Source organism: Procambarus clarkii, chromosome 30 (genome assembly GCF_040958095.1).
Source record: "Procambarus clarkii isolate CNS0578487 chromosome 30, FALCON_Pclarkii_2.0, whole genome shotgun sequence".
Classification (NCBI taxonomy): domain Eukaryota; kingdom Metazoa; phylum Arthropoda; class Malacostraca; order Decapoda; family Cambaridae; genus Procambarus; species Procambarus clarkii.
Window position 1 is genome coordinate 24,230,047 of NC_091179.1, and position 25,899 is coordinate 24,255,945.

At 46.0% G+C, this 25,899-nt stretch overlaps 1 protein-coding gene across 11 annotated transcripts in view; it reads right to left on the minus strand.

Annotated features, from left to right (window-relative positions):
- Gyf (GIGYF family protein Gyf) overlaps window positions 1-25,899 on the minus strand; it is a 149,837-nt gene that overhangs the window by 41,126 nt on the left and 82,812 nt on the right. For 10 of the 11 annotated variants that reach the window (XM_069334045.1, XM_069334047.1, XM_069334046.1 and 7 more), the window contains 7 exons: window positions 23,811-23,990; window positions 21,252-21,361; window positions 19,422-19,722; window positions 16,555-16,854; window positions 13,911-14,020; window positions 12,813-13,011; window positions 6,919-7,118 (listed from right to left, as the gene is read on the minus strand). In XM_069334045.1, the coding sequence (XP_069190146.1) occupies window positions 6,919-7,118; window positions 12,813-13,011; window positions 13,911-14,020; window positions 16,555-16,854; window positions 19,422-19,722; window positions 21,252-21,361; window positions 23,811-23,990 (1,400 nt within the window). The remainder of the gene's footprint in view (window positions 1-6,918; window positions 7,119-12,812; window positions 13,012-13,910; window positions 14,021-16,554; window positions 16,855-19,421; window positions 19,723-21,251; window positions 21,362-23,810; window positions 23,991-25,899) is intronic. The other variant, XM_045754220.2, reaches the window with a different exon arrangement.

The following is a 25,899-nucleotide window of genomic DNA, read 5'->3' on the forward strand; positions in this document are numbered from 1 at the left end:
CCCCCAGTCACTTGCCATATTTGTCTTTAGTACCCCCACACCCCCAGTCAATTGCCATATCTGCCTTTAGTACCCCCACACCCCCAGTCAATTGCCATATCTGCCTTTAGTACCCCCACACCCCCAGTCACTTGCCATATCTGCCTTTAGTACCCCCACACCCCCAGTCAATTGCCATATCTGCCTTTAGTACCCCCACACCCCCAGTCACTTGCCATATCTGCCTTTAGTACCCCCACACCCCCAGTCACTTGCCATATCTGCCTTTAGTACCCCCACACCCCCAGTCACTTGCCATATCTGCCTTTAGTACCCCCACACCCCCAGTCACTTGCCATATCTGCCTTAGTACCCCCAGTCACTTGCCATATCTGCCTTAGTACCCCCAGTCACTTGCCATATCTGCCTTAGTACCCCCAGTCACTTGCCATATCTGCCTTTAGTACCCCCACACCCCCAGTCACTTGCCATATCTGCCTTTAGTACCCCCACACCCCCAGTCACTTGCCATATCTGCCTTAGTACCCCCAGTCACTTGCCATATCTGCCTTAGTACCCCCAGTCACTTGCCATATCTGCCTTAGTACCCCCAGTCACTTGCCATATCTGCCTTTAGTACCCCCACACCCCCAGTCACTTGCCATATCTGTCTTTAGTACCCCCACACCCCCAGTCACTTGCCATATCTGTCTTTAGTACCCCCACACCCCCAGTCACTTGCCATATCTGTCTTTAGTACCCCCACACCCCCAGTCACTTGCCATATCTGTCTTTAGTACCCCCACACCCCCAGTCACTTGCCATATCTGCCTTTAGTACTCTACAAACCCCCAGTCACTTGCCATATCTGTCTTTAGTACCCCCACACCCCTAATGTTTTGAATTTTTTATCCTCTCAGCCATTTTGCCAGGTTGTTTTCTCATTGTGTTGTGTGTGATGTGCCCAGTTCCCCGCCACCCCTCAGGAAGGATTCTGATGCCTACTCCCAGTAGAACCATGAGAAGGCCCAAGATGCCTGGTGAGATGTTCAAAGATCTCGGGGTACCAGCCTGTGCCCAGGCTGTGGTGCAGTGATGAGGCCACTCATTAAATAATCAACCCAGGTTTTTAACTCAAGTGAAAATAAACAAATAAGTAGTTTCACTAAAAACCCAGTGTTGAATGTAATGAAATGCCATTTTCTGGGTGTGACCTGGAGGCTCCCCGGAGCTATACAGGCTGATATGCTAATGTCAGACTTTGGCACCAGTTATGTGTATGGAGTTCTGTGGGCCTACCGGGGACCACGGCCAGAACCTGGCCCTCTCAGAGAGGCAAGGGGAGCAATGGCCTATAGAAATCCCCCGTGTGGTTGGAAGCATCCTATGTCTGCCATTGACCGGGTTGGGCACCCAGAAAGGTAGGCATCCCAAAACAAACCCCCTATTCTGGTGAAAATTGCAACCAAAAGCCGAACGAGTGGATAGAACTCCCCAAACAAAAACGAGCAAACTAGTATGACGTCATTCGTCATCACGCCGCTGTCTGCGCAGCCCCCCCTCCCCGGGAGGGGGAAGGGGGAGCCCCAGACCTACCACGCCGGCGATCCACACCCCAGTTTTGAGGCTGGATGTCAAAAACACTCGAAAAAAACGCCAACCGGAGGGAGGGATGCCAGGGAGCCTCCGGGACTAACCCCTACATCTCCTCGGAGCTAACTACCCACAGAGGAAAAGAAGAGGGACTGACCTGGAAGGCGGTTGCCGCACACTACTCAACCCAAAGTCGAGACAACAGGCCGCATCTGCCAACCCAAAGCGGCACAAACCCGACTGGGCCCAGGAACGTGTACAAGGGAATGAACAGCCAAGGATCCTGTTCGACCGTCAAAATCCCTGTGCCTGAACGTCCTCCCAAGACACAGTACCAAAGACGGCGGCAAGGACCGCGAACTTGCGGACGTCATGGGCACGGAGATAGACCGCAGGCAGGAGAGCCTGAAGAACCCCGCGGACAACCTGAGAGACCCGCACCCTCTAACAGGGAAGAACGGAACCGGAGCAGCCCAAATCACGCCCATGGACCCAGAAGCCGTGGTGTGCCAACCATGGTGGAGAGTCGCAAACCGAACAAAAACAAATGCACCCCCGGCCCAACTAACCAAGCATCAACAACCCAGGGACCCCTCCGGAAAGCAGCAGTCTCATCCTTCGCCATAAAAGAAGGAGAAGGCAGCAGACGACCAAACCGAATACCTCAACCGAAAAAGAGCCATCGAAAAACAAACCGGAACCGAAGGGGCCACAAGCAAACGAGAAGAAAGAAAAGAGCACTCTGTCCAATGACCAGGACGACTCAAGCTGCACAAGAACAGGCCGGAGGTGAAACAAGCACGAGGCAGCTTACGAACAGCACAGATGAAAGTCCAAAAGCAAGCCGAAGCGGCTCCGCCAGCACCGCAGAAAACGAGGCAACAGTATGCAGCAAGTCGACGGTCCCCAACCCCCAGCAGAAAAGCCAAGCCGACACCAACAAACGCAGCCACCGAAGAAGGGACAGAAGGAAAAGGAAGGACCGCCAAAACACAACATACTGCCGCCAAGAAGCACACAGGTGGGACACCAACAACGAAGCCACCTGACCACCAACGAACTCGAGATCCCTGAGGCAGAACGTAATCAGCACTGCCAAGGGTCATCCGAGCCTAGGAAGAGGCGGAGCCGCAGGAAGATCTCGGGTGCGACCACCAAGGAAGCAGAGCCAGAAGCCCAAGTCGGCAAGGAGGAGACGGAACGTCTGCCGAACAGAAAACTTCCCAACACGAGCAAGCCCGCCAGGGGGATCGGAAACCACGGGTCCGACGTGAGACACCAGAGAAGGGACATCGCAAGACCCTGAAAAAAACCAACAGGCAGGGCAAGCCAGGAAAACAGGAAATCAAACCTGGCAACAAGAAGGCCAAAAGGCACAAACAACACACACAACAGTGTGAAGGAGGAAATGATAAAAAGACCAGCAGAAAGGCCCCAGCACCAGCGGCCAGGGACAAGAGTGAAGCAGGAAGACGAGAGGATGCATGAGGAAGGGAAGTGGCAGAGGCCAACCCCACACCCAGAGTCCAGTGCTGTGAAGAGTCCAATAGGCTCCGGAACTTGAACAGAAAGCGAATAATAGGCGAGGGGCGAGAAAGAGCCCAAGCTCATTCCCAGCCAGTACAACGAGGTTAGGACAGAGAATCCAAGGAACACGGAAAAACCAGGCCCGGCACAACAAGACCGGCAAGGAAGGAGGCCCCAGAAAAACAAGGGAACAAAAAACCCAAACAAGGAAGGCGCCAGAAGGAGCACGGAAGGGCTGAACAAAACGCCACAACCAGACCCCTACACGCAGCCGCAGTATCAAAACCGCAGCAAAACGTCACCACACTCCCAGAGGAAGTGACAGGGAAGATAAAGATAAACTGTAACACAAGTGGCATGCAACAAGGGGACACAGGTGGAAACCGAGTACCCAACCAAGCCACAGGTGCGTTAGAAGAAACGTGTGCAGGGTAACAGGCAATCGATGGAACACATTAGGCAGCCCACACCTGGGCTGACCCCATACACAGCCCCAAGTGCAGAGACAAAAGAGCCCAGGAGGCACAGAATCCACACGTCAGGCGAACGACAGGTGAGAGGCGGAACCAAAGAGCCAGAGCCCAACCTCACAAGCACAATTAGGCGAGCACAGAACACCCTCGACACAGGAAAATGTACCACCGAACAGGCACCTGCACCGTTGCACCGTGGAACAAGGTGGAGGCGGGGCCCCGAACTCAAGCATGGTTAGACAAGCAAAGGAGAGGGGCAGGATGAGTACAGGCAGGAGCCGCCTCGTATGGGCCAAGAGGCCTCCTGCAGTCACCTGTGATCCGAGGAAGGAATCGGGTGGTGAGAACAAGAGCTGCCACGTATGGGCCAATAGCCCTGCAGCAGGCACCTCGGTTTTTATGTTCTACATTCTCAAGTACGTATGTACACTCATTCCTACTCCCAAAAACAAAACAGTATCAGGACAAAGGAGACACCAGACAGCACCAACTCACCTGCAGAACATAGGCGCTGAAGGGCCATGGCGCAAGCCTATGAGAACGTAGCCACTGGAGGCGGCCAGGGCGCCCATCCCAGAGAGGAGGGGAGCGGCGAAGGAGGCTCCCCCCCCACCCAAAAACGCAGGGAAAAACCTCGTAACTTCCCCACAGCGGCACTCCAGAACACCCCCAAGAGCAACGGGGCATGGACTGGAGAATAAGAGCGAGAGGCGAAGCCCCCCCCCCCCCCCGAGATAAAATGGACACAGAACACCAGCACATGTGCACACCGCCCGGAACCAAAACAAACTCCCATGGCGCATGCGCAGGACATGAAAGAAAAGTAGCCCAACAGGTTGGACTACACAGGTCCATCCTACTCCATCCAACAACAGAGCAGAAAACTAGCTCAACGGGTCGTATTCCGAGCAATCCGTTGAAGAAACAGGCCAACTCCTGGAAACAGAAGCCAACTTAGCCGGCCCATGTAAGGAAAACAACAAACTGAAATGGAACCCAAGAGGGCCACCAGTAGCCCAACATGGCGACAAGTAGCCCAATCCGGCTACAAGTAGCCCAATCCGGCTACAAGTAGCCCAATCCGGCTACAAGTAGCCCAATCCTCCTACAAGTAGCCCAATCCTCCTACAAGTAGCCCAATCTTCCTACAAGTAGCCCAATCCTCCTACAAGTAGCCCAATCCGGCATCCCGGACCAGAAAGGAAGGAAAATGAGCAGTGCCGAGATACAGCGCGGAGAGAAGAGACATGAACAAATGAACGAGAAGGCCAAAACCCTAGAAGCTGCCCGGAATAGGACCCGAGGGAAGCCCCACCGAACGACGACAGACGTACCAATAAAACGGGAAGGAGCAAAACCGTCTTGAACCTTCGAAAACATAGAAGCAAACACAAAGGATGAAGGCACAGAAAAACCTAGTTGCACCCGAGACCAAAAGTTATGCAGAACCCCAAGAAGAGGGGGGCATGACGGAGAAGTCCCGTCCCGGGAAAAGGGGGCGAAGAACGTAAAAAGCACCCACCGACAGGACGGAAGCAACGGGCATAATGGACAAGGAACCGAGCCCTGGGGAGGGGCCGATGCCCAATTACTCGTGTGGAGAGGGGGGGGATGGAAAAAACCCCACTCCACAAAACTGCAAGCCCCGCCCAGAGGGGTAGAAAAACCCCGGTGGGGAACAATTAGTTTGAGGCCCCCCACGTCAGCCCCATTCCAGCCCCGGGAACCCACCCGGCAGGCCCCGGGGCCGAACTGTCCCCCCAAAGCCCCAGTCTCAAGAAAACCGGGACAGCCGTGAAAAGCACTAAGGAAAGGAGCCCACTGGCAGACTCTTACAACACGGCTGGAGGAAACAGGCTCGAATCCCCCCCGTCGCTACCCCTGAAGGGGAAGTCCCCGAGACCAACCGAGTCTCAAAACCATGGAAGCCCCGCCCCGACCCCAAACCCACAGACGGGAAAGACCCGGATGTAGGGAGGAAGGGGGAGGAGACCCAACAAGACCACCAATGAAAACGGGGCAGCCTCGGGGCTTCCGGGGAGCAAACAATTAGCGCGTTAGCACTGAAAACCCAATGTAATTACCTAAGTGTAGTTACAGGATGAGAGTTACGCTCGTGGTGTCCAGTCTTCCCAGCACTCTGTCATATAACGCTTTGAAACTACTGACGGTCTTGGCCTCCACCACCTTCTCACCTAACTTGTTCCAATCGTCTACCACTCTGTTTGCGAAAGTGAGTGAATGTGCAATGCCCGTGCAGCCTGCACTCACATAGTCAGCATAAGACTGGGTAACCGAGTCACAAACAAGCAACAAAACTCACAGGACCCCGGGCCAAAGGTGTCGCCAACCCCACAAGCTGCAGACGGAGGCAAAACCATGAGAGTCACCCTGAGACAAGGGGACAGAGCAACCCTCGAACTCGCACAAAGCGAGGGTGGGACACCGGGGCTACATCTATCGGGCCCACACTCCCCCTAGGCGTTTCCCAGGGTCCCTAGTGTTTACTATAAGAGGACTCGCGCTCAGGTAATCCCAGGTAGGGTACTTCTAACCGGCGCCTTTGGCTACCAAACAACATTCCCCGGAATGTTGTTTGGACTGTCTGAACCCCCGGGACGTGTACACTCACAGGGACCTAGCAGGGGGAACCACTGGAAGAAGAAAGAGAACTCGACACAAAGGGGGAAAGAACCAAAGGCAGAGCCGCCACCAGGTAAACAACAAAAAGAAAAAGAAATCCCCGCAAGAGGACAGCGTACTCAGGCGGAACAGAGCCGACCGCTATGATTGGTGAAAACAAGCTGCGCAGCACCCTGCGCCCCACCAGTGCAAATTGCCCCTTACCCGAAGGCGAACAAGGGAGACAGAACCCCCTATCACACAAAGGGCGGCCGAAAACCGAGCAGCAAACGGCCTAGCAGAAGCAGGACCCAAGGAACTTGTGGAAGGTAACCCCAAGCCCCAAGGGCAGTACTTACAGGGCACCTAGGGAAGGGAACCCTAGGCGCATGCAGCCCGCGTACTGGAGACTCACTCCCAGCTCATGCACCACCTAGAAGACAGACACCACACTCTAGGTACAGTGCTGAAACAACCACTGGAGCCAGAGCACACAACCGCTGCCACTAGGTTAAAACTAAATGGGTAGAACACCTGGAGAGAAATGATATAATATCAGACAAACAGTATGGTTTTCAATCTGGAAGATCCTGTGTAACGAACTTACTTAGTTTTTGAACTTACAAAGCTTGGTCAAGGCACACCTCACAAAGCTTGGTCATGCCACACCTCACAAAGCTGGCTTGTCATCTCCCCAGCCCTACAGCATAACAATATCACAAACCTTCTCCTTTCTTCCTCTTGCCTCTTTCTTTCTTCTTCTTGTTGCCTCCTGGCTTCTTCTTGTCTCCTAGCTTCTTCCTTCCTTTTGGCTGCCTCCTCATGCTGTTGCTGTTGCTGAAGCTGCTGCTGTTGCTGTCGCCTGAGCTCCTCTTGCCGTCTCAGCTCCTCCTGCCTTCTCTTTATTTCTGATCTTTGTTGGTCCTGTGTAATTAATAACATTTGGAATTATTAGCGTTGGATGAATGACCATAAAATAACACTTCATTGTATATGCTAGTATGTGTGTGTGTGTGTGTGTGTGTGTCACAAACTATATTTAAAGGATGTTTCCAACAATACCTTTTAAGCCTGCTACATCTATATTCAAAACTTTTCCTAATATACTTCTCCCTTGCACCTTTCAATGTGCTTCTTGTCTTCAATTCATTAGCCATTTTCATAGTGAAGTCTTTGTTGCCCAAGATGGCAATTAAATGAAAACTAAGTGAGTCTGCTACAGGCAACTGATGGCTTTAACTGGGGATTCTTGGTCTGTTTGAAAGTTATTAGAAAGCATTTTTAACCACCGTGCTGCGCTGAGTTTATTGTGAAATTCTCCCGGTGCGCATATCTTGAGGTTATCTTGAGGTTATCTTGAGATGATTTCGGGGCTTTTAGTGTCCCCGCGGCCCGGTCCTCGACCAGGCCTCCACCCCCAGGAAGCAGCCCGTGACAGCTGACTAACACCCAGGTACCTATTTTACTGCTAGGTAACAGAGGCATAGGGTGAAAGAAACTCTGCCCATTGTTTCTCGCCGGTGCCTGGGATCGAACCCAGGACCACAGGATCACAAGTCCCGCGTGCTGTCCGCTCGGCCGACCGGCTCCCAATGAAATAAAGTGTTCCCAAAAAATTATTTTTTCTTTGTAAAATGATAAATTCCCTTCCCTGAACATGTCTATGTAAAAATAAATACCAAATTCCAGTTACTTTGGCTGTGGGGACGTGGACAAGGTGCGCTGTGACGTCATCAGGGTCTGGTGGCCCGTGCGTGAATCACCCAGACAAGGTCGCGCGGGCCATTCAAGCACAGTATGTTGCCACAAATATATTTTCAATTATTTGTTGTATGTATTTCCAATGCGGTTTTATTTGTTTTTTTATTGTATATGATGCATATTTGTGTCCTTTACAATATGTATACAGTAGAACGTTCATAATGTTCCATGGAACTGTGATACATGTGTCAGTAATGTGTCCACAATAAATGTTTATTGTCGCAATATTACCTGTTAAAAATTCACTAAAATTACAATATGTACAGTTTCACGCACTATTTACACAGTAACACACTGTATTACACAGTACTTCGGAAGTGAGCAATAATCAAAGAAGTAGTCCATGGTACACAGCGCGACTTTGCTCTCGGTGCATCAGGTATAGATAAATTTTCGCTTCCCGTTTCTTCATTCTGTGTGGTTGCAAATAACGCACTCACGTACATCCTTGGCTTTAGTACATGTATGTTGTATGTAGCTAAGCTTGTAAAGCATAAGGTAATATTGAAAAGATTATAGGAAAAGATAAATTTGTAAGGTAGTCTTGAAAAGATCATTTTGTATGGCCCCACACAGGAAGAAATTCTGCTTGCCTCAAAGAGTGTCCGTCAGTCAGAAAGAGATTCAGCTAGCCTCAAAGAGTGTCCGTCAGTTAGGAAGAGATTCAGGTAGTTTTTGAAAATATCCATGGAAACCACCACCATGGAAGCCGCTAACACAGTTCATCTATGCTACTTGTATCAGATACATCATCACTGAACGCAGAAAACGATTCATCTATGTATCATCTAAATAAATTGAGATAGCATAGGATTGCAGGGGTGACGCTCAGAGCTACAACTGGATACACTCGCTGTATCGTCCTCATAGGTGCTGTATCACTTGCATCCAACCTTTGTGTTAGGTCCTTATTGTGCCTAGCTTCACCAATATTATGACCCTTATGATCTTTAAACAATAAGGTTTGAATTTCACCGGCAAAGCGTTATCTTTCAACACCGCGTCGAACAGGTGTTTGGGAGCCAGAGGCGTGTGCGCCACCCATGGTTGCTTATTCAGTACTAACCCAGCCAGCAGCCCTAGGGCATTCTGGGAATTTTTTCAAAGATGGCTGCCTCTCACTGGAGATCCTAAGAGTCCATTTCGTACACAACCAACCTTGTACACATTTAGAATTGGTACCGAAAAATCAAAAAGAGTTTTCTCGGTTTGCGCAGTTTTCCGCTGACCGAGCATACTCGGTTGGCGCAGTTAAGGGGTTAAACACGCATGCCAAAACTTTCCTTCAAAACTCATCGTAAGTTTGTTAAGTGGCTAAATACCTTTTAATATTTCTTTTAAAAAGTTAGGTTTGGTTAAGTAGCACTGAATGGTTATGTTTAAATAGTGGTCCTAAATATGTGTACTGTATTTTGTAATTATATTAATTAAAATATTTACAAGATGACACAATAGGTTTTGCAACTATTTTGGTGAGTAAAGATATATTCTTGCAAAGCCATTGAATAAAACTTGAAAACTTAAATAGGAGGGGAGGATGGGGTTGAGACGCGTGCTGTTACTTCATGCTGCTAAGCATTCACATGGGAGGGTGGCTGGGCACAAGGGATTCCAACATGATGAGAAGGTGACAGCCACTCCAGGCCGATGCCCAGGATATGATGATGCCCAACTTGGTTACATGAATTCCTGCTGACCGGTTTGCCTGCCTACCTGCCAACTGACCAGTTTGCCTGCCAACTGACCAGCTTGCCTGCCAACTGACCAGCTTGCCTGCCAACTGACCAGCTTGCCTGCCAACTGACCAGCTTGCCTGCCAACTGACCAGCTTGCCTGCCAACTGACCAGCTTGCCTGCCAACTGACCAGCTTGCCTGCCAACTGACCAGCTTGCCTACCAATTGACCAGCTTGCCTGCCAATTGACCAGCTTGCCTGCCAACTGACCAGCTTGCCTACCAACTGACCAGCTTGCCTACCAATTGACCAGCTTGCCTGCCAACTGACCAGCTTGCCTGCCAACTGACCAGTTTGCCTGCCAACTGACCAGCTTGCCTGCCAACTGACCAGCTTGCCTGCCAACTGACCAGCTTGCCTGCCAACTGACCAGCTTGCCTGCCAACTGACCAGTTTGCCTGCCAACTGACCAGCTTGCCTGCCAACTGACCAGCTTGCCTGCCAACTGACCAGCTTGCCTGCCAACTGACCAGCTTGCCTGCCAACTGACCAGCTTGCCTGCCAACTGACCAGCTTGCCTGCCAATTGACCAGCTTGCCTGCCAATTGACCAGCTTGCCTGCCAATTGACCAGCTTGCCTGCCAACTGACCAGCTTGCCTACCAATTGACCAGCTTGCCTGCCAATTGACCAGCTTGCCTGCCAACTGACCAGCTTGCCTGCCAATTGACCAGCTTGCCTGCCAACTGACCAGCTTGTCTACCAATTGACCAGCTTGCCTGCCAACTGACCAGCTTGCCTGCCAACTGACCAGCTTGCCTGCCAATTGATCAGCTTACCTGCCAACTGACCAGCTTGCCTGCCAACTGACCAGCTTGCCTGCCAATTGACCAGCTTGCCTGCCAACTGACCAGCTTGCCTGCCAACTGACCAGCTTGCCTGCCAACTGACCAGCTTGCCTGCCAACTGACCAGCTTGCCTGCCAACTGACCAGCTTGCCTGCCAATTGACCAGCTTGCCTGCCAACTGACCAGCTTGCCTGCCAACTGACCAGCTTGCCTGCCAACTGACCAGCTTGCCTGCCAACTGACCAGCTTGCCTGCCAACTGACCAGCTTGCCTGCCAACTGACCAGCTTGCCTACCAACTGACCAGCTTGCCTGTCTACCTGCCAACCTACTTGCCTGCCTGCCTGCCAAATGGGCTGTAAACTAAGCAGCTTGCATGAAAGTCAAGGTGCAGAGTGCAACACCATTTCATTCATACTGTACCACATCAGTTATATCAAGCCATCCAAATTTTTAGGGTATTAAAAGTATCAAGGCAGAACACGAAACAATGGGTATAAATTGGATAAGTTTAGATTTAAGAAAGACTTGGGTAAATACTGGTTCGGTAACAGGGTTGTTGATTTGTGGAACCAATTACTGTGTAACGTGGTGGAGGTGGGGTCCCTCTATTGTTTCAAGTGGGGGTTGGACATGTATATGAGTGGGATTGGGTGGTTATAAATAGGAGCTGCCTCATATTGGCCAATAGGTCTTCTGCAGTTACCTTTGTTCCTATGTTCTTAAATCATTTTACCATAAATAAAATACAGTAAATATATGGTTTCCTAATGCCAGGGACAACACATAAGAGAAAAGTTGCACCATACTTAATAAGTGAGGGAGTGTTTTGGTCGAAATGTGCAGTCAATAGCAAAATGTTTTCTGCTAGATAATGTTTTCCCAATTTTCTTGTCATAACAAATCTATCCACACATAAATTCTCATCTTAAAGTGAAAGATTTGAGAAATAAAATGCATATTAGCCCCTGGGCTGCATAGCTATTAATAGCTGACAATCCTCCAGTCTGCAAGAATAAAAATGTTCCTTCAAATATTGTTAAATGCATTCCCTGATGACAGGTAAAATAAATCAATCAATTGTATGCGAGATACGTTGACCATGATGGGGCCAGGAAGGCTGGCAAGAGACAGATGCTAACAGAGTACACACCCGGGTCTGTCTGCTTCACCCAAGCTGTGTGGTGGGACCTTGCCACAAAGATATTATTTATTAATTACTTCAATGTCTTTGCTTTTTTTTTTGCCTTTTCCAGTACAGTGATATTATTCAATAGTGTGTGTGTGTAAATTTATATAATAAAATATGTGGACTATTGCTATACATAAAAATATGGTGTGCTTATTACTTATGGTTATATATTCTTACAACAATCAAACAATGTTTTTGCTGCTATTACACTGCATATACACGATTTGTATATATAACTATCTACATTTTCATTTACCATTATGAATCACTAAGAGCTTCTGGCGAGTGTAATAATCACGTACTGTATTTATCTGTAACTGGTCATCAGTCTGGCCTAGTCATGCATATTTTGCACTAAATTCTAACAGCACACATTGAACATTTATTATTTTCTTCGTATGTTTAATAATTTTACTGTGGATTTTTCAAGTGCAATATTGCATTGGGCTGTCAATAACATTATTTGTATCATAGAACATATGGAATATTAGTACACACACACACACACACACACACACACTAGAGTGGTAGACGGTTGGAACAAGTTAAGTGAGAAGGTGGTGGAGGCCAAGACCGTCAGTAGTTTCAAAGCGTTATATGACAAAGAGTGCTGGGAAGACGGGACACCACGAGCGTAGCTCTCATCCTGTAACTACACTTAGGTAATTACACATTCACATCACTAATATCAGTTAAATATTATATTCTTTGAACAATAAAAATACTGTTTTTGCTGTTATTGCACTATATACACAATATAACTACAGTAACTCTCAGAAATCACATTAAGATGATATATATATACCAATGAGAAAATGATCACTACCACTAGACCAGTGATGGTCTAGTGGTAGAGTATGAGGCTTGGCATTGCCTTGGTCATAGGGTCACGCTCACCTCATTGACCTGGTGGATTTTCTCACTATCTACATTTGTATGCACCATAATGAACCACTAAGCTCAGTCTAAACAGCATTGCACCACCAAACACTAGTAAGCTTACACTGCTATGATGTTACTGTGAACATCATAAACAACATTGTGTTCACTGATGTCTGAACATTGTACACAGTCTATCAAAGTCCTATGATCAGGAGTGCATTTAAAACTTTAAATTCACTTTATTATTATATCTTCAATGTACCTGAATTTTCCTCTGCTCCTCTTCCTCCTTCCTCATTTTCTCTTCTTCAATTCTCCTAATTTCTTCTTGTCTTCTCAACTGCTCCTCTCTTATCTTCCGTCTTTCTTCTTCTAGCCTCTGGGTCTCCTCCTCGTGCTGCCGCCGGAGAGCTTCTAAATTTCTTCGCTGCTCTTCTTGTCGCTTAAGTTCTTCTTTCAATCTGGTGGAAAATACTTAGATATTAAAAAAACTGCCTAATGCTTAAACATAAGAAAAGTGCTCTAATTCATGCAATAACACAAAACAGATTCCAAAGTTGACAAGTCCCGGCTGGCACAGAAATAGTTGAGGGCATTTCCTTTCACCTCGTGCCCCTGTCCACCTAGCAGTAAATAATAGGTACTCAGGAGTTAGTCAGCTTATTGTGGGGTTGCCTCCTGGGGAGGGCAAATAATTTGACCCTGGGGGAAAAACCTCGATATAAGCCAAACATGTACTGCATGTATAACCTGGCTTCCTGTCCCAAACACAATTAATTAAAATATTTAAGTACTCTAGAAAGTATTACATATAAAAATAAGAAAATATAAAACTGAATTAATGAAAAGTTTTCTTACATAAGAAGTAGCAATCAGGTTGACTAAACTTCACAAGCTATATAAATCCATAGATCAACACACACTTGTATGAGAAAAACTCATGATACATTGATGACAAAGTTTAGTTCATTTATTATGCACCCTAAATCTTGAGGTTATCTTGAGATGATTTCGGGGCTTTAGTGTCCCCGCGGCCCGGTCCTCGACCAGGCCTCCCCCCCCCCCCCCCCAGGAAGCAGCCTGTGACAGCTGACTAACACCCAGGTACCTATTTTACTGCTAGGTAACAGGGGCATAGGGTGAAAGAAACTCTGCCCATTGTTTCTCGCCGGCGCCCGGGATCGAACCCGGGACCACAGGATCACAAGTCCAGCGTGCTGTCCGCTCGGCCGACTGGATCCCTAAACCCATCCAGGGAATGATAGTAAAGATTAGAAGCACATAATGAGACAAAGGACAATGACAAGTTTATATACTCTACACAGAACTAATTTATAAAGAACATTAATGTAAATCCTACCTAAGTTCCTCCATCTTTATCCTTTCTTCTTCTGCTCTTTTGTGGTCTTCTAGTCGTTTTCTCTCTTCTTCTAACCGCTTCTGATCTTCTTCACGCCGACGTTGTTCCTCCTGAAAGTTATAGCCATATACAGAATTCAGAAATAAAGGAGTTCACTGGAGCACAAACATCTTAACAGAAAATTTGGAACCTTGATCATTTGCATATTCTCTCTCAAATCCGCTATATTATTCCCAAGCCAGGAGCTAATTCATCTATCATGTAACTCCAAAATTAATCTTTATATTACAGTGCAACCATGATTCAGCAAACCTTGCTTTGGCAAATCTCCGGTTGCAATGCACACTTTGCTAGGATGTGACACAGCAGTAGGAAAAAACAGCAGGTCTCACCTGGCTTGAATGGATAATGAGTGGAACTTCAACAACCTGGTCAAAACAGGCACTTACACATTTATAAGGGCATTCAGAGATGCACCAAAGGAAGATCAAAGGTGGCACTAATCTCAAAAAGTAGGATGGGCAAACAAAATACCACTCATTAGAGAGGGGCAGGGTTGTAGACTAACCCCAAGCTGAGTCAGTCACCAAAGGCCCCTACTCTGACATGTCTGATGCCCTGAATGCCTCATCTGCCAGATACAAGGGACCCAGGGGACCGAGCCCAACTCCACACCAGAAACAGAACTCAAAGCCTAAGAAGAAAGTGAGGGAGAAAGAGTACCATCTACAGTACTGAAGTCTGTCACCATGAATTAAAGAGGCACCTAGATCTAACAAAGAGGTGAAAAGAGAGGAAAGGTGACAATACTTTGGCAGTCTCCACTGACCCAAACGATATCTCTGAAACAATGGTGGAGAACCAAAGCCACCTTCCAAGAACCTCAAACACCTACGGAATCAAAAGTAGCCTCAAGATGTATAAACTCAACTCTCTACTCGAGTTTACAGCTAAGATCTCATGGCAGTTTTAAAGGAGAGACAAAGGTGTTCAACTTTGCAGAAGCAACAGCCTGTGGTAGAAGGTGCCTATAATGAATGACTTTATCTAGACAACACACCATTGCTTAAAAAACTGCTACCTGAGATGGGAGCTCTGCCAAAGGAGATAATCAGCAACAGTAGCATGCACACCAGGAAGAAAGCCCCTGAATCAAGCAGAAGTGACAGAAATCACAAGGTTGTTTAATAATGCTTTGAACAGGTTGGAGGATTCATCATCAACTCCACCAGAGATGATGAGAAGAAAATGGCTTTCTCAATGCATAGAACAAGAATCCGTATCAAATTTTCCTTCAAATACACTGCAAAGCTGCAGGTAGCACAGAATGGGTCTGAACCAAGTGGAGGCTTTAAGACAACTTAAACAATAGTAAAACAATATTTTCAGTGAATGGGACCTCATTCCCATTCAATGAAATAAATGGGAATGAGGCTCCCTTTGTAAGGAAAAGCCAGGGAATAGACCTGTGTGTTACCGGTAACTGAACAGCAAACCCAGTCAACAAGCAACAAACAAATGCATGTGACAACATAAACAGCTCAAAGTACAGTACCTCCTGGAACAGGAACGGACACAAAAGGAATCCATCTGTTACCTAAGAGGAGGAAACTCTGGTGGCTGATGGTCCTTGCTAGCAGCACAAGGGAAGATAACCTTGACTTGAATGCTCTTTATACAGAATGAAATATTTACATGCAAAATGGTGAGTAAAATAAAATATCCATCTCTTATGGTTTTCAGAGCTGTAGGAGGAAGCCAAATGAAAGTGTTAATCAACTTCACAATGGAAAGCAGCGGAAAAATAAAAAATAAAGCAGCATCAGTCCATTCTGAAAGCAGCACCCTACAGCTTTAATAAAAATCTGAGGTTGAAGGTTTTCCATCAAACAGTACCAGGAGATAACCCTGAAAACACACACACAGTCTTCAGCTACAGTCAGTGATACACAAAACACTGATTATACACACACAAAAACTAACCAGAAAGCATGAAAATCCCGTGTTGAATAAGTCTCAACACAAACTAGCCCATTCATACTGACCACTACAGAGCCAAGTAAAAGGAATGGCGTGTGCTAGGCACAAAGTAATGGTAGCTAACAAAGCACTAATTTGCAAAGATACTTGATGAGCTGGAAGGGCAGTCATGAAAGATTAGCATGAACATAATAGTCCTAGGAAAACAACATTGGCTCTGGCTCAGGAAGCATTCACTTGCCTCGGCTCACAGTTCCCATGAAAAGTGTAAAGCATCCCTACATGGGATATATAATTACTTATGAAAGCAATGACAAATGTGGATATGACAACTCTGATCAACGTACTAAATACCTTATACTTCCTATGTATGAAGTGAATCAAGACAGAACATTTTCAGTTCAATCATGGCTATCCCCCACCTTTCCATTTATATTAATAATGCACTAATGTCCTGTGAATTAAATTACTGAAGTGAAACATTTCCATGCATTCCATATTTAAGACTATTCATAAATACCTCTTCCTTCTTGGTAAGTTCATCACAATAGCATCGGTTACCATTAAAATTTCCCTAATTAGCAATCAGCTGATTAATATTAAGTAACTAATTAATAACCTGTGTAGCAACTCAATGTTTTAATAATGGTCCAAATCAATTTACCTGTATTTGATCTGGGGTCGGCGACTGCATCTTCGATAGCTGTTGCATGAGAGACTGGATGGCATCAAACTGCTGTTTGGGAGGTTTGTCCATGGCTGGAACAGCTGGGGCTGCTGCTACTCCAAGGGCCCCAGCTGGCCCTCCCATTGGTCCCATACTTGTCTGTTGACCCCTCTGCAGCTGCACTAACAGCTTCTGTAATGGGTTCTCTGCTGTCATGGAAGTTGCTGCGAGCTGAGAGGTCAACAGCCCCTCACACGAGCTGGTTAACGGAGTACTGTTTGCAGCAGAGGACGTTTGCTGAAATACATTAATTGGCTCATATACAATAATCTATTTATATTAATTATTTTATTTATTTTCAGAAATTAATTTATTTGAATAGAATGAAGACTTAAGATATTGGAATGAATCTGTTTCTCTCTCTCTCCAGTTATTCATAATTAATATGAACATACAGTATCGTACTACTTTGTTTCATAATTTAGGCATAATTGTTAGTGATATATTAACGTAAAAAAAATAGTGGAGCATTAATTAGAGAGAATTTTAGGGGCAATTTTTTTTTACTGTTTGTGTAAAACAATGTTGTGAATATGTATACATATTTGCACACAGTCAAAACCTTGCTTTAAGCAGCGATGCAATTTCTGGTGTCTGCACACTTTTTGACCTCATTTAATTTTGTTAGCACTTTGCCAGAGAAATGCAACAAATGTCAAATCAGGGAAATAGGGCTTTTGCTCCATCAAATGACATACATCCATAAACTGTACCTAAAAACACTTTCCCCAAGTTGTGTCAAATTCTCCAAAAGTCCACTTTTAATGCATTGTTTTGTTGGCCTTCACTTCTGGATTTCAGGTTGGGGAGCTTCATGGTTGCCTCCTGAAGCCCTGAGCATTGTTCTTTCAGCCATGATGACCATATTCTTTGTGGCTGCCTTCTTTTCTGGATTATTGATTCATGGCTTGTTAGGCCAATGTGCATTATTTACTTTGTCAGAATGACACCATTTGTCGCTACTGGCGCACCACCCCAAGCTGTTTTGGGGGGAGACAATCTTTGTTGAACCCATCTGTGAGGTCCCCCATTCCAAAGCTCATTAATCTAAGGTCATCTATAATGTCATATAATGTCATTATAATGAGATGATTATAATGTCATCTATAATCCAGCCAACCTGAGGTCTATCCTCAGGTACATAATGTTCGAAAGCGTGCAGCTTTACCACTGTTTTCTTATAGGTGGACTGATATGGATTAATGGTAGGGCTAAATGGTTTTGGTAGCCTAGCAGAGTTTTGGTAGTCTAGCAGTTTTAGTACAGTAGTTTGTTTAGTTTAGTAGTTTTAGTAGAATGCCTGGTCAGCATTGGGCATGTGTTGCTTTGGGTGGGATTTCCCATCCTGGTCTCTTCTTTTCCAGTGTGTTAATCTTTACTCTCCTCCCCTCCTCCCTAGTAAGTCCTGGTTTCCTTCTGCTCCTGATTAGTTAACTACAGGTAGCCACCATTTAACCCCTCCAGAAATCACAGGTATTGAATGTAATGAAACGCCTCTTCTGGTTGGGCCTCGGTGGCTCCCAGGTCCCCCACACCCTACAAGGTGTGTCGGCTTATTTTCTTAGGCTCTACCCTCAGGACTGTTGACAAGGGAAGCCAGCAGCTCCTGGTAGTGGCCAGCTGTATTTAGTAGCGGGAACTGACCTTAGCTGCTGGCTGGTGGATACTTTGCAGTTTTTTGCTGCTGCTTTTCTTTACTTTAGGTAATCCTTGCAGTTGTTTGTTTTCCTTCACTTACTTTCTGGATGTTTCTTCAGAAAGGGTGAGGTTTAGATCCTTGGGTCCATGTGCCTGTGTAAGGGGATTCTGGATCTGGTTGGCTATGAAGGATACTTGATGATGATGTGACACGTACATACGTACTCACCTAATTGTACTCGCCTAATTGTGTTTGCGGGGGTTGAGCTCTGGCTCTTTGGTCCCGCCTCTCAATCGTCAATCAACAGGTGTACTAGTTCCTGAGCCTACTGGGCTCTATCATATCTACACTTGAAACTGTGTATGGAGTCAGCCTCCACCACATCACTTCCTAATGCATTCCATTTGTCAACCACTCTGACACTAAATATTTTGTATTTTGTGCGTGCGTGTGTGGGGTGGGGTTATCTCTGGGGGGTGGAGTGGAGGGGTGTAGCCACCAACCGCCACCCACCATTCACCCCCTCCAGAAATATTTGTGTTCTTCTTCTAGTTATATTTTGTACACCTAAATATTGCTGCAGTCATTTCATTGATATCATTGATAAGACCAAAAGCTGTATATGGTCGAAGAAAAATATATAAATATGTTCCTTAATAATAAAAAAAATCAGGAATCAAATTTTTTAACCAAAATAATTTATTGCATAATAAAAAAATCCAAATATTTTTTATAAATTGTGTAAGTCTTACTAATTTCGGAGACATCTTTACAAAGGTCATCAAAATGAGATGAACACTAACAAAGAGGTGCAATAACACACCTTAGTTTGAGATGTGAATATGTGTGCCAAATATGTCGCAGCATTATAAATCCTTAACAATAGGTGTGTTAACACAGAAAATATTAGCCACTTGCTATAATTGCCAGTCAACAGCAACTTAAAAAATAAAAATAACAATTAGAATTGAACAAATTGTTTCAAGTAAGGCTCAAAATGCAGCTAATAATTTAAGCTTTAAAAAGCAATACAAATAAATATTGCAACATACTGAGGAAAAAGCTGGTTCAAGGCCCTTAAGATGTGTCTGCAGAGGCATCTGCTACTATAGTGGAGGACAAAATAAAGTATCTTTACACGAGTTGAAAAGATAACGTGGCTTACCATTTGTGCAACAAGTGCTTGTATAGGGTCATGAGGTTTGGAAGATGGTGGCACTACTGGCCCAGGCAGGCCTCGAGGGTCAGGCCCAGCTACAACTCTGGGGTCAGGTAGTGGTGCAGACACTTGGGTGGTGGAGGTGATGGCAGTAGATGGGGCAGTAGATGGAGGCACTGTAGGGGGTATAGGGGGATGGGCAGGAAGTACAGTCACCATCTGCTGCATAAACAACTGTTGTTGCTGCATGGGGCTCAGGGTGTTCCACTCCTCAAGATTCTGAAGTTTCTGTAACACTTGCTGTCTGCTGTGAGGAAAATACATTCAATTATTACTTTTCAATTTTCAAAAAGAATATCATGGAACAAATCCACAAGGGCCGTGACGAGGATTCGAACCTGCGTCCGGGAGCATCCCAGACACTGCCTTAATCGACTGAGCTACGACACAAATCCCTTGTGAATTTGTTCATTTGATGCATAACGTTATTGTGATCTCTGTGTGAATATCATGGATCTTCTTACAATTAGGATTATTCAAAAAAATATTCACAATTTCTTCACTGAAGTAGTGAACTACAGATATCAAGAAATACACTCCACAAATCAAAATATATACCAGTCCTATACAAACATGCAAGATGTAAAGTATGAATTACAACAACATTATGGAAGAGTAGTAATGAGAAATTCCTAGCTGAAATAAGTCTTAACTGAATGCTCTGATCACTTCCTGATAAATATGCACCATCAAAGAATTTCAACTTGTTGAATTAATATCAACCTTGAGAATTTTATTCAAATTACCAAAGTACAATGAGTGTCCAGGGAAACTGTTTAACATTAATAAAATATTGAAATTAATCTTCTCTTTAGCCCTTAAACTGCTCAAGTTGCCTCAAGAAATAGATCGTTAGTACTCTTGTCGCGTTTTCTTTCCCACCACCCCACCCACCTTCCCACTAACCCACCTTTGACAACACATTCACACAACACCATCACTTGACACAATATCCACAGTGATATAGTACATAGCCACTCAAATTTGTTCATCTCTTCATATATTATCTCACCTCATCCAAGGTTACCAGTTTTCCCACCTCCCTCTCCTTAATCTTTCTTTCCCCAGCCTCTAGTCACCTGGGATTGTCACCTTCAGTCTCATCATCATTCACTAACCTACCTACCTTCCTCCCTCCCTCCCTCCCTCTCTTTCTTAAGCAATGTAAGCAAAGATGCTCCATCATTTGAGGCAAATAAAACCAGTGGTTTTTTGTTCAACTTATATTTATAATTTTTAAATATGCTACATAATTATGCATTCTTAGCATAATTCTATAAACCTCCCATTTATAGAATTGCATATACCCTGTATGGGGAAAAAGTGCTCCAATTTCCAACCAACTGACCTACAACAGAAATTAGGAATGCATCCCTGTCCTAAGTTCAGAACTTTCAGTACAATTTATTCTATAGCTAACAAATTAGAATAGAACAGAAGATTAGCTTATATCTAATATATCTATATATATTAGCTTATATTAGCTCAGATTATAATATCAGATTGGGAGCCGGTCGGCCGAGCGGACAGCACGCTGGACTTGTGATCCTGTGGTCCTGGGTTCGATCCCAGGCGCCGGCGAGAAACAATGGGCAAAGTTTCTTTCACCCTATGCCCCTGTTACCTAGCAGTAAAATAGGTACCTGGGTGTTAGTCAGCTGTCACGGGCTGCTTCCTGGGGGTGGAGGCCTGGCCGAGGACCGGGCCACGGGGACACTAAAAGAAAAGCCCCGAAATCATCTCAAGATACAGCTGACAACTAGACAGTACACAAACCTCATAGCCAACTGATGCTGATAAACTTGCTTCTGAATCATGTATGTTTGCAACAACTCCAACCGTTCACGCTCAGCCTGCTGCTTTTGCGCTGTTAACAACTCCGTCACCTAAAATAACAAAAATAAACTCATGAAGTATGCAACAGAATGCTATAACACATTATAACTAGAAATGTTTTGATCAAAGCTCTTCAAGAGAAGTGTTTGAGCTACATACCTACAGATATGAAACAAATAAGCCATATTTTAATTATTGAATGGGTGTAATTATTACAGTATGTTTGAATAGTCTTGCAGTCTCCGTGGTGTAGTGGTAAGACACTCGCCTGGCGTTCCGCGTGCGCTATGTCATGGGTTCGTATCCTGGCCGGGAAGGATTTACTGGGCGCAATTCCTTAACTGTAGCCTCTGTTTAACGCAACAGTAAAATGTGTACTTGGATGAAAAAACGATTCTTCGCGGCAGGGGATTGTATTCCAGGGACCATAGGATTAAGTACTTGCCCGAAACGCTATGCATACTAGTGGCTGTACAAGAATGTAACAACTCTTGTATATATCTCAAAAAAAAAAAAAAAAAAAAAAAAAAAAAAAAAAAAAAAAAAAAAAAAAAAAAAAAAAAAATACAAATACAGGAAGAACAATCATTTTAGGCTGGTGCAACAAGCAAAGGCTGCAGTAAACGGAAGATGATATTCAGTCGAGTTGATAATACAGAATGATATCGGTCCTTTTCTCCTTAATAGAACAAAGAAAGCATAAGACCCGGATGAAAGGGAATCATACAAATCACTGAAAGTTACACCTGTGAAAAACAAAACAAAAATCCACATAGCAAGGCAAACCCGAAGTACCCTCAGGCCCCTGGAAATACACCTCTGAGGTTGAGGACCCACATGAGAAGCTCAAAATATGTCAGAGAAAACAACCTAAGGCAGAGCAAAGCCCTAAGAACCAGAAGCAAAAAGTGTAAAGGGGCAAAGGCATGAACACTAGCCCAGGAGACCTGACAACAGAAAAAAGAACGGCCCAGGGGCAGTAAGAACCCCACAGATACCTAAAAAACCAGGCAAGAGGAAGCACTACCAGAAACAAAGGATGCAATACCCACCACCTCACCACAATTCTAAAAACAGAAAAAAAAAAAACATTGCATCCGAGCCGAAGGAATGCTGCCAAATATACACAGCCAGTCCCAACAGTAACACAGCCCCCACTCCCTCAAAGCAACAGCTGCAAACAGAGGCAATCCAAAAATGGGGACGTAGTTCATCAGCCTTCAGTAGTGGCAGAGACAGATGTGTGACCAAAAACCAACATAACTTAGGCCGAAGCACACCCGTAAAAGCCACAAAAACAAGAGTGGCAGCAGAGTTGGAGGGGGGCGTGCACAGGGCCTCCCTAAACAAGAACTGCAGGAGATCCCTGGTTTCCTACCCAGAAAAAGACCCGCAGGGAAGTCAGGAGCCAGGAAAGGCCGGCAAACCGAAGCCAATCTCCAACCTGGAAAAATGCTGCAAAAGAAGTCATAAGCCACCACTGAAGCCAGAGTCAAAACACTCATACACAGTGGAACCCCCCCTCCCCCACCCAGGACCAAGCAAACTACAGCCCATCCCTGACTCTCCGGGCCCTGCAAAGGAACCAAAGAATATGCACCACAATGGACAAAGCCTTTGAGAGGAGCTGACTTCTAGGTGTGAACTCCTGAACCTTCTTAACTGAACACCAGAAGCAAGTAGAGAATGCAAACCTGGCCACAACCAGGAGACACAAACAAGCAATCCTGGCACATGCAACAAGTTGTCATCAAGAACATGAATGTGAAGCAAGAAAGGAATAAACAAACACAGGGCCCCACCCCCAACACAAGACAGAGCCCAAAGAATGGTCAGCATGGTTGAGAAGTTGGTGCCCACCCAAGACAGGAAGAACCAGGACGACTTGCCCCATCAGGCAAGTGAGTGACTGGAAAAGCCGCCCCTGAAACTGGGTTACTGGGGCTCCCATCTGGTGGCAAAAGCATGGAGCTAACTAGCAGTTGGACCTGGACAAAAAACCAGCGTTGAATGTAATGAAACGCCATTTTCTGGGTGAGACCCGGAGGCTCCCCGGAGCTTTACCAGGCTGATATGCTAATGTCAGACTTTGGCATCAGTCATGTGTATGGAGTTCTAGGGCCTACCGGGGACCACAGCCAGAACCTGGCCCCCTCAGAGAGGCAAGGGGAGCAATAGCCTATAGAAACCCCCGTGTGCTTGGAAGCATTCTATGTCTGCCATCGACCGAGTCAAGCATCCAGAAAGGTAAGCATTCCAAAACAAACCCCTATTCTGGTTAAAATTGCTACCAAAAGCCAAACTAATGGATAGAACTCCCCAACAGAAAACAAACAAACTAGTATGATGTCACAAGTCAAAATTGTGCCAAAGATGTCACCTTTCCAAACCCAAATTTGAGTAGTGGATCTATTGGGAAAAAATCATAGCTTTGAAAGACATTCAAATATGGGAAGAAAGTGTGTGGTTGTATATACTGAAAGTTTAAATTATAGTTACCTTCAATGGAGGTATTGGGGGCCCAGGCACAAATGGAACTCTTCCAAATACTCTAGTGAGGTCTCCCAGTTGTGCAAACTGATCGTCACATTCCCGTCTCAGCAACAGGTTGGGTGTGAAGTATCCAGCCTTGTACCACTCGGCCATGTCACTTGATGAGAATGGCCCTTGCATTTCTCCCTGAAATATTTATAAAATTATCTTCACATCGTAAAATTTAAAATATGAACGTCACTACCATTTTAACTATTTTTAAGCCTATTTTTATCTATTTGATTTTTTTAACAAATTAAGAAACCCAGATACCAAGAGGATACAAGGTGGCAGACAAGGTGGCGGGAGGGCGGACAAGGTAGCGGGAGGGCGGACAAGGTGGCGGGAAGGGCGGACAAGGTGGCGGGAAGGGCGGACAAGGTGGCGGGGAGGGCGGGAGGGCGGACAAGGTGTCGGGAAGGGCGGACAAGGTGGCGGGGAGGGCGGACAAGGTGGCAGGAGGGCGGACAAGGTGGAGGGAGGGCGGACAAGGTGGCGGGAGGGCGGACAAGGTGTCGGGAAGGGCGGACAAGGTGTCAGGAAGGGCGGACAAGGTGTCAGGAAGGGCGGACAAGGTGTCAGGAAGGGCGGACAAGGTGGCGGGAAGGGCGGACAAGGTGGCGGGAGGGCGGACAAGGTGGCGGGGAAGGCGGGCAAGGTGGCGGGGAGGGCGGGCAAGGTGGCGGGAGGGCGGACAAGGTGGCGGGAGGGCGGACAAGGTGGCGGGAGGGGGGACAAGGTGGCGGGAGGGCGGACAAGGCAGCGGGAGGGTGGTAAAGGCAATAAAGGTAATAAATGCACATTGTATAATGATGTGGCAGTACACATCCTTATGAGAGATACCTGCTTGATGATTGGTACTTCTCATTTAAGGCATGCACAGACCATCAGAACCAGTGTTCACGGGTAATTACTATACTTGTACATTTTCATCCATTAATGTAGCACACAATGTATGTTTGCGTACATAGGATACATATTATGTAATGTAAATGTGGAAAAAAGTGCACACACACCTACAGGAAGTGTACAAAAAATATTTTATTTGGTACACGAGTATTTCACACAAATACCTGTACAGAGATATGGAACAAATGCAAGACCCATCTATATAAATATATTATATAAACACTTAAATCCTTATGCTTTGCATTTAGTTTTAATCCATGCACTGTTTGAACTCCAAGTATGTTGTCACATAATTCCCCAGCATAGCAAAGGACACTGCCTCTTCTTCCATCTTGCCTTCGTTATTCACCACTCTACACACCTCGTAAGACGACCGGTATGGAGTTCAACCTAGTTGCAGACAGACATCTCAACACCACCACCAGTACACCCTCCACCCAGCCTCAGAGCCCCAGGCAGGTGTTCGGCCTCCAGACTCGCCGGTTCCTCGCTACATCTCTGAACCACCTGTTACGCCACTAACAGGTAGTTCGGTTCTAGTTCCAAGCCTCGGTGACAAACGGTGTGATGTCACCATCAGGGGTATAAATACCCATCTTGAGATGATTTCGGGGCTTTAGTGTCCCCGCGGCCCGGTCCTCGACAAGGCCTCCACCCCCCAGGAAGCAGCCTGTGACAGCTGACTAACTCCCAGATACCTATTTACTGCTAGGTAACAGGGGCATCAGGGTGAAAGAAACTCTGCCCATCATTTCTCGCCGGCGCCAGGGATCAAGTGCGGGACCACAGGATCACACGTCCAGTGTTCTGTCCGCTCAGCCACTGACTCCCAGTCAATTCAGTCATGAATTGACCTCAGTCAATTCGTCAGTCTATCAAGTGCTTATGGAATCGTCATTATGGCCTTAACACAACGCTTGTCTCCAGCTGCTTCGTGTGCAGGTTGTAGTAGTGTGTGTGTAATTACCTAAGTAATTACCTAAGTGTAGTTACAGGATGAGAGCTACGCTCGTGGTGTCCCGTCTTCCCAGCACTCTTTGTTATATAACGTTTTGAAACTACTGACGGTCTTGGCCTCCACCACCTTCTCACCTAACTTGTTCCAACTGTCTACCACTGTTTGCGAAAGTGAATTTTCTTATATTTC